This window comes from Lissotriton vulgaris, chromosome 2_1 (assembly GCF_964263255.1).
Source record: "Lissotriton vulgaris chromosome 2_1, aLisVul1.2, whole genome shotgun sequence".
Classification (NCBI taxonomy): domain Eukaryota; kingdom Metazoa; phylum Chordata; class Amphibia; order Caudata; family Salamandridae; genus Lissotriton; species Lissotriton vulgaris.
In genome coordinates this window covers 758606678-758620283 of record NC_141687.1, presented here as the reverse complement: position 1 = coordinate 758620283, position 13606 = coordinate 758606678, and the positions used below count along the sequence as shown (strand labels likewise).

The following is a 13606-nucleotide window of genomic DNA, read 5'->3' as shown; positions in this document are numbered from 1 at the left end:
GGTGTTTTGTGTTTAACTGTATAGATGAGGAAATCGAAGTGTGATTGATTCTTTACAGGACTGACTAGGTGTGTGAGTAACTCCATGGATGAGTGGCAGTGTGTGAGTGTCTGCATAGGTGTATGAGTGCATATGACAGTGTTGTAAAAATTAGTGACTGTATGTACGAGTGATTGTATGGGTGAATGAGTGAATGTGTGCGTAGACGTAGGAATCAGTGAGTGCGTATGTAGTAACTGGTATTGGTGTGTCATGATGTCATCAGTGATGTAATTTGAGATGTCATCAGTTATGTCATCAGTGATGTCATTTGAGATGTCATCAGTGATGTCACTGACCATGTCATGAATGATGTAATATGTGACATCATCAGCAGTGGATTGCGGGTGCGCGATATATAGTTATTGCAACTAACTATATATGGAATTTCATTGGGTTTTATGTCAATAAAATGTCCAGATAACTATATAGGAGGAATTTCAATGTTTTTTTTTATATGTTAAATCCTAACTATATAAGGTCTAAAACCTATGGTTTTTTTAGTGAATTTAATTGGTTTTTTAAAGGCTAATTAGGCTAATTCCTAACTATATATAGTGTATAACCTATGGTTTTTTCAGTGAATTTCATTGGTTTTTTAAAAGCTAATATATATATATATATATATATATATATATATCCAAAGGTAATTTCGTGCTCTGAACCCCTGCCCCTTGCAGCGGAGGGCCTGGACGGGGCAGCCACTCCCCAGATATCCAAAATCGATTCCACACAGTACAAACAGGAATGTCCAGGCCAGCTTTGCAGTTATCCAAGAGCTTTTATTCTTAGCTCCTACTCAACGCGTTTCGAGGTTAAAACCTCTAGGTTTTAACCTCGAAACGCGTTGAGTAGGAGCTAAGAATAAAAGCTCTTGGATAACTGCAAAGCTGGCCTGGACATTCCTGTTTGTACTGTGTGGAATCGATTTTGGATATATATATATATATATATATATATAAGGCCAGAAACCTATGGTTTTTTCAGTGAATTTACAAGGTTTTGAAAATGCTAATTCTATTAGCGGATAACGTTTAAATATGTTAATATCCTTGTGGGACCACCTGAGCAGCCCTAGGGATCTGATTTTTGATGCATGAACGATGGTTGGATGCATGATGGATGAATGATTGTTGGGTGGATGCATGGATGGATGCATGCATGATAGATGGGTGAATGGATGCATGAATGATGGATGGATGCAGGATGGATGGATGGGTGGGTGGATGGATGGGGTGCATGAATGGTGGGTGAGAGGGTGGCTGGGTATTGGATGGATGCATGATTGTTGGCTGGAAGATGGATGGATGGCTGGTGGATGCATGATGGATGAATGATTGTTGGGTGGATGCATGATGGGTGAATGCATGATGGGTGGGTGTATGAATGAATGCTGGGTGGATGCATGATGGTTGGATGCAGGGTGGATGGATGGATGCATGGGTGGATGCATGTTGAGTGGATAGCTGGATGGATGGGTGGATGCATGCATGCATGAATGAATGAATAATGGATGGATGTATGATGGCTGGATGGGTGGCTGGATGGTGGACTGTGTGAGTGGTGGGTGAGCAGTATCAGACTGCCTGCACAATGTCAGGGTGACTGTGCGTAGTAAATGGTGGGTGAGTGTGCAGGGTGAGCAGTGTTTGAGGATAGGTGAAAGGTATGCAAGTAATTTGTAGCAGAATACATTGAATAAAAATAGGTGGATCGATAGGTGAACGGTTGTGTGGATGGATGGTAGGGTGCGGTGCTCCCAATTCTCGTCACATCACTTTTGAGGAGGGTGTGGGTGGCGGGTTTGCCCTGTCTCCACTGTCGGTCGGGCAGCCTACCCTCGAACAATAACAGTACCTACGAGTTAAACTACTCATATACACGGCATAGAGCTCATACAGTTCCCTTTGAAAAGCATGCAGTATATGCGTCTGGAACAATTTATGCAAATGAATGGCATTATAATTCTTTTCTTTCTCGTCGAGACATAATTTAGTAATTACGATTACAAGTTTGCCTTTCGCTCGCATTTGCAATGCACATGCCTCAAGGGGGAATTCGAGCATGCTAACTGCATGGCGCCTTTTAAGATGAATTCACTAAACTTTCCCAGAACTAAACTTCCGTGATGAGCGGCTGTAGACATAACAATGTAAACGCTGCTGCCATTTGTGAAGGCTAAAAAACCAACACTGGGTTTTAATTTTGTATGTGATTGAAACTATGGAATGTTTACTCAGTTTTCATATGTCAGGTGGTTACGTTTGATTCTTATTTACATGACTGTAGGGAAAACCACTGTTAAACAGAATGCATGTATGCCTAGTTGCTTGGCAACTTCAATTTAAATAGAAAAGTGTTCAGGATTAGCCTAGTAAAATAGATATGCCTTCCAATGAAAATAAATTCAAGCTAATCACGTTTTAAGCGTGGAAATGACCATTTTTTTCTTTTCTTTTCTTTTCTTCGATATCCAATAGCCAGGGTTGCGCCTGCCATATTTAAGTTGTCTCTTGCAAAAATAGGGGTCAGGTTTTAATCAGCCTACTTCGGTTTCCCAAGCTTGTGTATGGCCTGTCACCATATAAGTGAGTGATAAGTGATAAATGGAGCAGCGTGACTCACGGTTTGCAGCTTGCGGCTTGCCGCAGCTCCGTATCTCTGCTCCGCTCTGCTCTCAGAGAGTAGAAATGCCGGTAGCAGGTTGCAGGTTGTCTCCGCTGTGCCCGCTGTCCCCACTGTGCTGTGCTTGCTCGCGCCGATTTTCGTTCCGTGTGCTGTGCTTGCTCGCGCCGATTTTCGTTCCGTTTTCTAGCGGTAATCAGTAATGGTGCAGGCGGGGGCTCCTCAGCACACGGGAGCCCCGCACAAGTACTGCACCAGCCCGCATCATTAACCGGTCTCCCCCTTGGCACGGGAGACCGGTCCGGACATCAAAGGCTTCCCCCAGGCAGGGGGAAGCGGAAACCACGTCCTCCCGGCCCCACCCACAACCAGGCGGCGGCCATCTTCAGGCGGCTCGGGCCGCGGCGGTGATCTCGGGGGGCAAAACGAGGAGTGGGCACCCTCGAAATCGAAAAAATAAACACAAAATGAAAGAGAGAAGCCCCCCAAGCCCCCCCCAAGCCCCGCCCAAAAAAAAAAATCGCGAAAAATCGCGGGGTGCGCGCACGCGTTCGCGCTTATAGATATATAATTGATTTCTCTTCTAATTTTCTCAGGAACCACTGGAGGGATTTACACAATTTTACCAAAAGCGTGATCTGCATACCAGACACTACCATTTTGACAAGTTTGGTGTAATTCCCTTCAGCGGTTCAAGCTGTAGCTGAGTCTAAAGGTCCTATGGAAATTAACATGGGGAAAACACGTTTCGGGACCCCCTTTTTTCTCAGCCCCCACTTGACGAATCCCCCCCAAATTTTCAGGGAAGGAGCGGAGCGGAGCGAGCCATCTTCTTTGAGAAATTTGCGAAGATTCATCAACCAGGGCCAAAGTTATTCCCAATAGAATGTTGGGGATTTCCTATGGAAAACAATCCTAACTATATATACCTACTGGCTACCGCCAGTAGGTAATATATATATATATATATATATATATATATATATATATATATATATATATATATATATATATATATATTAAAGCTCCTTGGTTGTCCCAACATGTGAGCAGCACCCCACAGCGGTAATCTGTTAACAGCTTTATTCAGGTATGGAAGGTACTGCGCTTGCCGATTTCCATAACAGTCGATCCATCAATTGAGCCTGATACATATATACATTAGCACTATAAGTAAACAGTATATATATATATATATATATATATATATATATATATATATATATATATATATATAAATAAATAAATATATATATATATATATATATATATATATATATATATATATATATATATATATATATATATATATATAATATAGTACATTAATTAATTAATATTGAATAGCGTAAATTAAATACTGGACTATTCCCTGTGGGTGTCCACTCCTAAAAAAAGAGACAATTAGCCTGATTTATGTTGTTAACAATGTCCCCATTTAGATTGTAAAAAAAGTATGTATTACATATGTAGAAGTGAGAGAAAGTTGAAGCTGTCCCATAAGGCTGGTGATTGCACTGTTCTGTTCCAGTCTCGGAATTCTGATATGCTTGGGATGAGATGTGGTTTGGAGTCAAACCCACAGCTTTTGCATCTGACCAAAAACCATGATTCTGGGAAAATGTATTTAACTGTTGTTGTCTCAAATTGTACAATGATAATATGTCAACAAAAACTGTACAGTGCCCTGTTCGAATACATGTCCTATTCCTTCTCTGTCACATATCGATCAACAAGTGATTTTCAATGAATCTCACAGGCACACACCATGCTCTTTTATGCATGATGTGTCCTGTTTAAAATGGCCCTGCTGCAATACAAATGTTCTTTGCAAAGTGCTTTACTGCTCCTTGGAGCCATATCAGTGCTATCCCAAATATGAAAAGAAGTGTAAATAAAATACGACTGCCAATGGCCCTATTTTAATATCCAAATAGGTCACGCTTTTCTGCGGAATAGATCGTCCTGCAGCGACCCAGTTCTGGTAGCGAAACTCAACCTCTTCTCTACCTGTCTGGGATTACAGGCAGGATTGATAATCCCCTTTCCAGTTAATCCTGTCCGTAGGTCAAGGTTTCAAATCCAAGTCAGTCCTTTCTAGAGATGTAAACACTCTTCCTCCATACCCACCCACCCAACCCCCAGCAAGGTTGAAAGGCCATCTAATATTAGCAATGGTAACTCTGATATTTACATTTTCCACACCCTCAGGCAAATGTATTTAAAAATTGTGCAATGCAGCACACCAAGTCGTGTTGTTGTGCTGCGTTTTGCCAGGCGGAGAGAACAGGGCAGAGCCATAACAATTCACATATGCCACTGCAGCTCTCTTCACCACTGCAGGTACAGTATGAAGGTCTGTGCGTGATGTCTAGCATAGGTTGTGCACTGGAAAGGTACCTTTCCAATATAAAACACTGTGACTAGACAAACTTAACTTTTCACACATTAGATCTGCGCATGCAATGTATTAAAAGTTAGGAGAAATGAAACGATGTCTTCCATTTAGCACCTGCCTCAAAGAGATGTTTATTTATCTCCTCCTTCAAAGCCCTGTCTAACTATTTTAGTAGCAACGGCTTTGCTTAAATAAAAAAAACATGCGTGGTAGGGAGGGAATGCCCTTGTAGCACCCATGAGATGCCTCTTGATGCAAAGTCCTGCGCAAAAGGTTTGTAAGGGAAAGTAAACAGTTTATGAAAACATGGCTCCGGTTGGCGTCACTTTGCACCAACACACACAACGTCTTAATACATCTGTACCACAGTACATAACATATACGTTTATTTTATGAACAATTTTTTTGCTTAATCGCAAATTGCCCGAGCGGCAGTAGTTCGCTCGGAGTCACTCTGTAGCTGTATATTATTAGATATTATTCTAAGGATGTGCTATTATCCGTTATGACACTGTCTATTTTACTCCATATAATTTTGAGGCAAACAGTGCTGTTTTACAGAAGTAATATTCAAAATGCATATTTAGTTCCCCCACAAAGAGAAATGTACCAAAGAAGCGTTCAATTACAATATGTAATAAGCTACATACATTGGGACGCAAGGGGCATAACTTGCACACATTTCGTCTACACAACAGCGGGTTTACTTTAGTATATATTCGCTGCACACTGCGACACAACTCGGCAGCGCACTCTAGCATACGCTGTCTTACTGGGGAGGGTATTTAATCACGCGCTGCGCGGCAGGAGAGGGGTTTTTGAGGCGTGATTAGCGCGGGCGCGCGGCAGTACCTCGTTCAACTGGTTGTCGTCACTGACGCTGTTCATGGAGTCGAAGGAGCGACCCCTCAGAGGGCCGCCGACTCTGCAGGTGTGCATGATGGATTCCGGGTCTGGGGCAGGGAGCTGTGGTCTAGTTCAGCACGCACCGGTTCTTCACAACCTCTGGCGCGTGTCAGGGCCCGGAGGCTGAGCTGGCACAGAGTACAGCAAGCACTGCAGGGACGGGCCCCTGGTACCTCTCTAGAGTCTGCCGGGTGCGGAGGCTGAGTGTGGCTGGCAGAGGTCCGGAGGCACTGCAGGCGCGCGGCTCGTGGCACCTCTGAGTGTCAGCCAGCAGGTAAGGCTCTGCGCTGGCTGCAGAGTTCGGCTTACCCCGTCAGCACGTGCTTCTTTCCTGCTCGCGCTTGGAGGCAGTATCTGCTCTGTGACTCTTTGAAGCGTGTCGCTGTTCTGCTGCTTGAGGCGTGGGGGCAGGTTCAGCCTCACCTCGGCGTCTGGTCCTTTCCCTCTCACTCTGAAGTGGGGCAGAAAGGGGTCTGCAGGTTGGCAGCAGGGGTCGCGTCTCTCCTGCCCGGATGGAGAGTCAGGACCCGCTAGTCACGGGGGATACCAGAGTGTCTGAATCCCAGGGCGCCAGTAACCCTCAGCGCCGGGCTCCTTATCTCAGACACATGTGGAGTGTCGGACGGGGTCTGCAGCCCTCGTAGGTGTGCCCTGGTCGCCTCTGCAGTGTTCAAAATCAGCCTAAAATCGAGGTCCTGTTCCTTTCTCTCGTCGGCCCTCTAGTGTCACGAGCCAGGCCTCATCTGCTGTTTGGTCGCGGGGGACCGAGGTCTCACAGCCTTTTTATCTGCAGGTGTGTCTGCGAAGGGGAAGGGGGTGCTGTGGGCAACAAGTCTTAATCTCGTCACAAAGCAAATGGAAACAAACATCACCCATCCACGTCAAGGGAGAATTAACTGAGGTTCATTAAAATGCGTACAATAATTTGAAGAAAAAAAACGGAGTACACTCATCCCGGATCAAACAGGACGATGACGTGCTTCAACCCAAGACCACATAGACTGTAAGATAGCAAACACTGCAAGGCCAGAACATTCTATCATAAGAACCTCTATGAATGTCCCCTTCTTTTCCAATCCCCTGCACGCTCCCCGTTTTTCCGGCTATTTGTATTTTTAGAAACGGGTCGGTATAAATGAATCATTTTCAACAAAACTGTTTTCTGCTTAGATTTTAGGAGCTTCCCCGCCCTCCTGCCTCTGGAATCAAACTTTTAAAATTGATAGGGATTTAGAAAATATTTTACATGGATATTTTTATTGTATCCAAGATAGTAGAGATCGAGCATTCTTCTTGATTTCAACTTTCTAAATTTATATAAGAAAACATTTTTGTAGAAGACATTTTATCGCAAATGGCCCTATGGTGCTATCTGCAGCTGTGAATGTGTGGATGAAATCCTTTAGGAGTAGTCAGTATGGCAATAACAATGATGATAACGTTTTTCGATCATGTCTATAAAGCATTAACTGCTTAGATGGCTCATATAATGGGAAGCAATACAGATTTTAACGAAGAACTGAAAAAAAAATTGCATAATCTCGAGAAAAATATGTATATTCTCGGCACTTTAGCACCTTAAAATATTGGTGAAAGTAATAAAGTGAGATAAAATATCACAATCTATAGACAAAAGGGCGAATGAATTTGCACATTTGGCATACTAGCACTATAGTATATCTTGAAATCATAGATTGAGCCGAAAAAGTTTATAATGTTGGCAAATGATTGAGTAAATATATGTAACTATTGAAGGAAAAGGATTACAAATTGCATTTATATCAGGTAAACGTATGTATAGAATCCGATATGATAAATTAGATGCATATATTTTACTAAAGCAGCACATTAGCACTTCATCTTGGGAAAATAAAATAAACCAAAGTCAAGAATACAGTGGGAGACGTATGGACAATGTACAGAAATCATTGTGAGAACTTACAGAATGTTTGTGTTACAAAGTTTGTATTGACCTTAACAGTAAGTTGACATTATTGAAATTATTGAAAATTCTTCTTTTAAAGGCTTGTATTTGTAATCAAATGATTAATACAATAAATTATTTTACTACTACAACTACTTTAGGAGTAGTCATTTATCAAGCTGATATCCAAGGTAACTTTTGTATTTACTTTTTCACAGTTTCAGGGGGAAAGAATTCCAGATTGAAGGCCCCGGAGCTTGGAAAGACCAGTCTGTAGGACGAATCTGATTGGTCATGGAAATTTGCAAAAAGTAAGGTAAAGGATAAGCGAAGAGCCCTTAAGAGATGAGAAGTTACATCAATTTTTGGTGCTGAGAAAGGGACCTGAGCCACAGAAAGTGGCACAAAGAATCTTGAGATTCACTTGCTGAACCACTAAATCCAGTGTAGTTAATGGAGTGGATCTGAAACATAACCTCTGTACTTTACCACCAGCAGGAGTCATGCTACAGTTTACTGAATTGCACGAGAATTTGTTAAGAGGAGATGAAATGCACTGTGTTTGCACAGATCAGACTTAAAAGCAGCAATGTAAATACTGAAATGATTATTGCAGGGGAATATCCTTTTCAACGCGGATGTTACCCCGCAGTGCTTTTATGACGCGTCTTTTACAGCGCAAGTCGTAACCACGACTTGCTCTGGAGGGCGCTAAAGGATAAAGAATAGTATATTTACTATTCCAACACCTTCCCTACTATCCACGGGGACTGGTGTTAGAATAGTAAATTATACTATTTACTATCCGCGCCCAACAACGCAAGTCGTTGTAACGACTTGCGTTGTTAAAGACGCGTTGTAAAGGCACACGTTGAAACGGTACGCGTTGTACCGTCATACATCCATTATTGCAAGATGACTAGGGGCCAGTTTCGCAAAGCGAAATGTGCATGCAAAGATCTCAGTATTTGTAGATTTCCACTTACAACTAGATGGGGATACCCACGTCGATGGTATTCACGAATTCTGGGTGGAAAACTCAGCCAAAAATTAGTATTTAAGTGTCTCCACCCAATTACACAAGAGGGCCAAGCCAAGAAAAGTGAGCAGTCTAGTGTGCATTGCAAGTCCCAGCCAGCAGCTACTAATCAATGGATGCTCATACCGCTTATGCAGGATTATACTCAACCTACACCTTAGCCCACAGGTACCCTAGTAGACTCAATAGTTTTAAGTAAAAGCAATGCGAACACTATAATTCCATATTTTATACGCATTCAATATTTATACAAACATAGATGCTAGGTGGAGTAGAAATTATAAAAGACCATAGTAGAGAATCCTATTTATTTTAAATTAGGTTGTCAAGTTGCAGTTATTGCTGAAACAGACAACACATGTTTCACCCCTATTGTGGAATGCAGGCCACAGGCTTTTTCAACGCCGGAAATACATTCAACAGATAAAGTCTAGATAAGAGTACTGTCATGTCTACTACTGTAAAGAATACATATGTTATATCTTACAATATAAACATGATCTGTGGTGAAACACTGGTGAAGCATAGCACGTGTTCCCACAATTGAAGAGGCAGGTGAGAAAATTGTGTCTACGTGCCCATTGTGAAATTCTATATTCAAATTGTAGCGGTGGCGAATGTGGGATGTCAGTAAGATGATAGTAAGCATTCAGAAAGAAATGAGTAAGCAAAACGGAAAGGAGTTACCTAAGAAATAAGGAATAGTAGGTACTGTGTTCAAATATACTTGATGTAGGCCACAGCCAAAGCTATTGAAGAGGAAAGCTGATGGGGTTATGATGAGCCACTACAAAGGGAGTTAGTCTAATTGTGCAATAAGACACTGAGCTAATGCAGCATAAGTGCTGATTGCATAAGTGACAGGATGACCCCTCATTGTATCAGTGTGAAGAGACTTAGGGCCTGATTACGTTGACGGTGGGATGGCCACCAACAGCCCATCGGTGGCGGTCCCACCGCCATCGTAACCATGCTTTCCGCCCGCCATATTAGAATGGTGGTACAAAAGGGGGTGGTGATGGACGGAGAATCTGATCCAATCAAACACTCACACCCAGTCAACAGATCTGGGTTTAATCCATCACCATTCTTTAGCCCACTCTGCCACCCCAGTTCAGACATGGCCATATGCAAATCAGTCTGACCCTGTGCCTCATGGGAACAGTCCAGCCCGAACTGCCAAGCCATGTCTTCCCTGGACCGGAAACAAGCTTCCGAGGACCGGTTTCTGGCATTACAGCCATCTTCAGCCCGGCTTGCTTGAATCCAGTGGCAAGGTGAGCAAGGGACTCACGTCTGAGCATACTTTGCCATCTTATGGCAAACAAAGCGGTACAAAAGGGGGTGGTGATGGACAGAGCATCTGAACCAATCAAACACTCACACCCAGTCAACAGATCTGGGTTTAATCCATCACCGTTCTTTAGCCCACTCTGCCACCCCAGTTCAGACATGGCCATATGCAAATCAGTCTGACCCTGTGCCTCATGGGAACAGTCTAGCCCAAACTGCCAAGCCATGTCTTCCCTGGACCGGAAACAAGCTTCCGAGGACCGGTTTCTGGCATTACAGCCGTCTTCAGCATGGCTTGCTTGCATCCAGTGGCAAAGTGAGCAAGAGACTCACGTCTGAGTATGGGCTAAAGTTGACAGATCTTTGATTCTGGTCAGTTATCAGCCTAGTGCGTTATGAAGTGAAAATTGAAACTTGCTTAAATTTAACATTATGGTAGTGTGCTTACCAGGAGAGAGAATACCCCACTTGACTCCCCTTTTCTACCCTCCTTCAATGCAGGTTCATCTTGGGTCTCTCTTCACCTTCCCTGGTGTGGCGGTCTTCTCCCATTCAACAAACTCCCTCCTACAACCTCCTAGATATCAACCCTCAATGTAATGGTCTACCTACTGGTATTGCTATATGACCACACACGAGGAGGGGTTTGCAGGGGCAAATCCTGTTCTATGGGAGAACTAGATTGTCCAGCTACAGGCTTCTTTGTACGGGGATTTTCATCAGATAGAAGAGAAACTTGACACCATCTTAACTCACCAGGTAGAGGTACCCAGGTTGATGAGGCAACTTGGATAAGATTAAAACATGTTCCCAAGGCATTCTAGTATCTTTTAAGGAAAGAAGATGAAAGGTGACATGCCCAGGCCTTGTAGATGATGTAGCCAATATCACAAGGGTGCCTGTCTCAATCAGCAGGGCCAAGTCATATGCCTCAGTCAGCAGGGACACAATAGAAACCTGTAAATATCATACCTCTCATAAACCCTACCAACAACCTGCCTGCACCACCAACAAACTCACCAGCTCAATTTATCCCACAACCATCATTTATCTTCAAGTGGGCCTAATATTATGCAGCTGGACACAAGGAAACACCCTCCTCAATTCCCCCATGGCCATAGAAAACAACAACCTCCCCATTTAACTACTTTTCTACTACTCACTCCCCCGTCATCACAAAACACACTTCAGTTGTAAAAATCACCCATCCCCAATTTTTTTATTTTATATGGAAACACTTTTATTTATCTATCCATTTATAGAGCACAACTATTACTGAAAATGGTGTAATGGCACAGAAAACCCTGGAGCACTTCCTTCATGTTTGAAAAAATGGTTTCTCGCACTCAAAAACAACTTGAACAGGCTGTTGGAGAAGAAAATCCACTTGAAAACCTTTTTTGTAGATGTAGCTGCTTGTCAAGAACAATCGCTACTCAAGTGGTGCGTTGTGATCTTGAGCTGCACTACATGGGCACTGTCGCGGCGAGAAGCTGTGCGAGCAAGCGTGAAGTCTCATGCACGCTCGCTAGTGGCCCGAGCCCATAGTGGTGCTCGCAAGCTCCAAAACACATCTCGAGCGCGCATTTGGAAGCAAAAACTCCACTTTGCGCCAGAAGGCAGATTCCAGGAACTCCATGCTCCTCTAGAAAGTGCCCGAATTCCAAAAACTCTGTGAGTGGAGCAGAGATTTTCACCTGGGCCTAGTGACATAGTAAACAACAAAATGCAACACAGAAACCTAATATTTATCTTCTGATTTTCATAATTTGGGGATCTAGGTAGCTGTGGTATGTGGGCATGGGGTCGGATGGCATCCAGGGAAACCTACCAACTCCAGACATTTCTAAAAGCTGCACAACTGTTGGAGTCCAGGGTGGTGTGGCTTGCGTGGATCTTACTACTTTTTTATCACACACGTCTTGCAAACATCATAACCATGCCTAAAAAACACCCAAATTCTAGTCACTGTTCAAGTGGGAGGCCTTCAGCCATCGGGTCTGGGCTCAGCCAGCAGCCATAACACTGTATCAATCCTGAGCTTTTCCGAAAACTAGAAACATTAAAATCCACAGTAGAATAGCTTGTATTGATTCCACTACCTTTTCTTGTCTAGCATGCTAAGAAACACTAATTCGCTCTAAATTTCCATGTGGAATGGCTGCAATATTGGGCCGTTTGACGTTTCCGCAACCCCAGAGATTTCTGTAACTTAGACACCTAGGAAAGTCCAAGATAGTGCGGCTTACAGGGACCTCTCCACTTTTTTGAAAAAAAATGTCCAGGTATGTAAAAAAAGGTAAATTTCATCACATTTATGTGACAGAAAATTCCAGAACTTGAAGACCACAGCAAAAGTCATACGTTTTTGTGAAGATGGCTTTCCTACTGGTGTCTGAATTTGTGGAAATTCCTGGGTGTATCGGGCAGAGCACCGAGTTCACAAACTGAATATGGATTCGGATTAAACAGGGAGTATGGTAAAGTGATTGAGATTTTGTAGTATGAGGTGAAGAGCAGAAGTTCAACCATTACAAGATATAGCTCATCATAATCATAATACTGTAGTTGTTTTACAAGAGGTAATAATGTTAGAGTCCAGTTTTAGCAATGTGGGCCAGATGTTTTTGTACCTATTTTGCTATTGCAAAGCCTTCGAATCTCAAGAGGTGTGACCAAGATGCCTACCAGAGCAGTCGCCTAAACGAAAGCTGCAGCAGGACCAGCAGAGAATCCTGCAGCATCCTTCTCTGGTCCGCGTCCCGAGGCCCTTGTAAGGGCTTCACGCCCCCCCCCCACCCCCCCAGAGGCCCCTCTCGAACCTGGATCCACGGGAAGATTCGGACGATAGCGAGGTGTGACAAACTGACTGGAGGGGGAGAAATGGTGGTGCCCATTAACTCTGGGAAGGACCTGTGGCACGGCGAAGGTGGATGAGGGACTACCCCAGCCCAGTGATATCCTCCTGAAGAAGGGAGCAGCTACCCCCACCAGCGCCCTCCCTCCAGTCTTGGGGTGTATCTGGAGGGCTCTGAGACAGGGAGCCCGATGTGTGGCTGCCGGTGACCAGCGGCAGCCGATTGGGCCACGGTGTCCATGGCCAGATAACCAGGAGGACTGCTGTCCATCTGTGGAAGGTATGCCACCAGTGAGGTCTCCATTCAGGAGAGGGGCTCAACATCAGTGGCCTCCTGTATTGTGATGGGGGAATCCTGCCCCACGTGCTCCTGGCTCATAACTCCTGCGGTTCGGAACCAGCATGCTGTAATCATCTAGAAGGGGACCTAGGACCACTTCGGGTGAGAATTGGGGTCACAGAGGGGGCCCCAATACATTGAAACCTATTGGAGCCTCAACTGAACATTTGGGGTACACGGAAAAG

General features: G+C 43.8%; 1 protein-coding gene across 2 annotated transcripts in view; it reads right to left on the bottom strand.

The window, feature by feature from the left end:
- TPH1 (tryptophan hydroxylase 1) overlaps positions 1-6727 on the bottom strand; it is a 391357-nt gene extending 384630 nt beyond the window's left edge. Inside the window, exon 1 of one of the 2 annotated variants that reach the window (XM_086956069.1) lies at positions 5915-6727. In XM_086956069.1, the coding sequence (XP_086812195.1) occupies positions 5915-6001 (87 nt within the window). In that variant the 5' untranslated portion in view covers positions 6002-6727. The remainder of the gene's footprint in view (positions 1-5914) is intronic. The other variant, XM_086956070.1, reaches the window with a different exon arrangement.
- Between the last annotated feature and the right edge of the window lie 6879 nt (positions 6728-13606).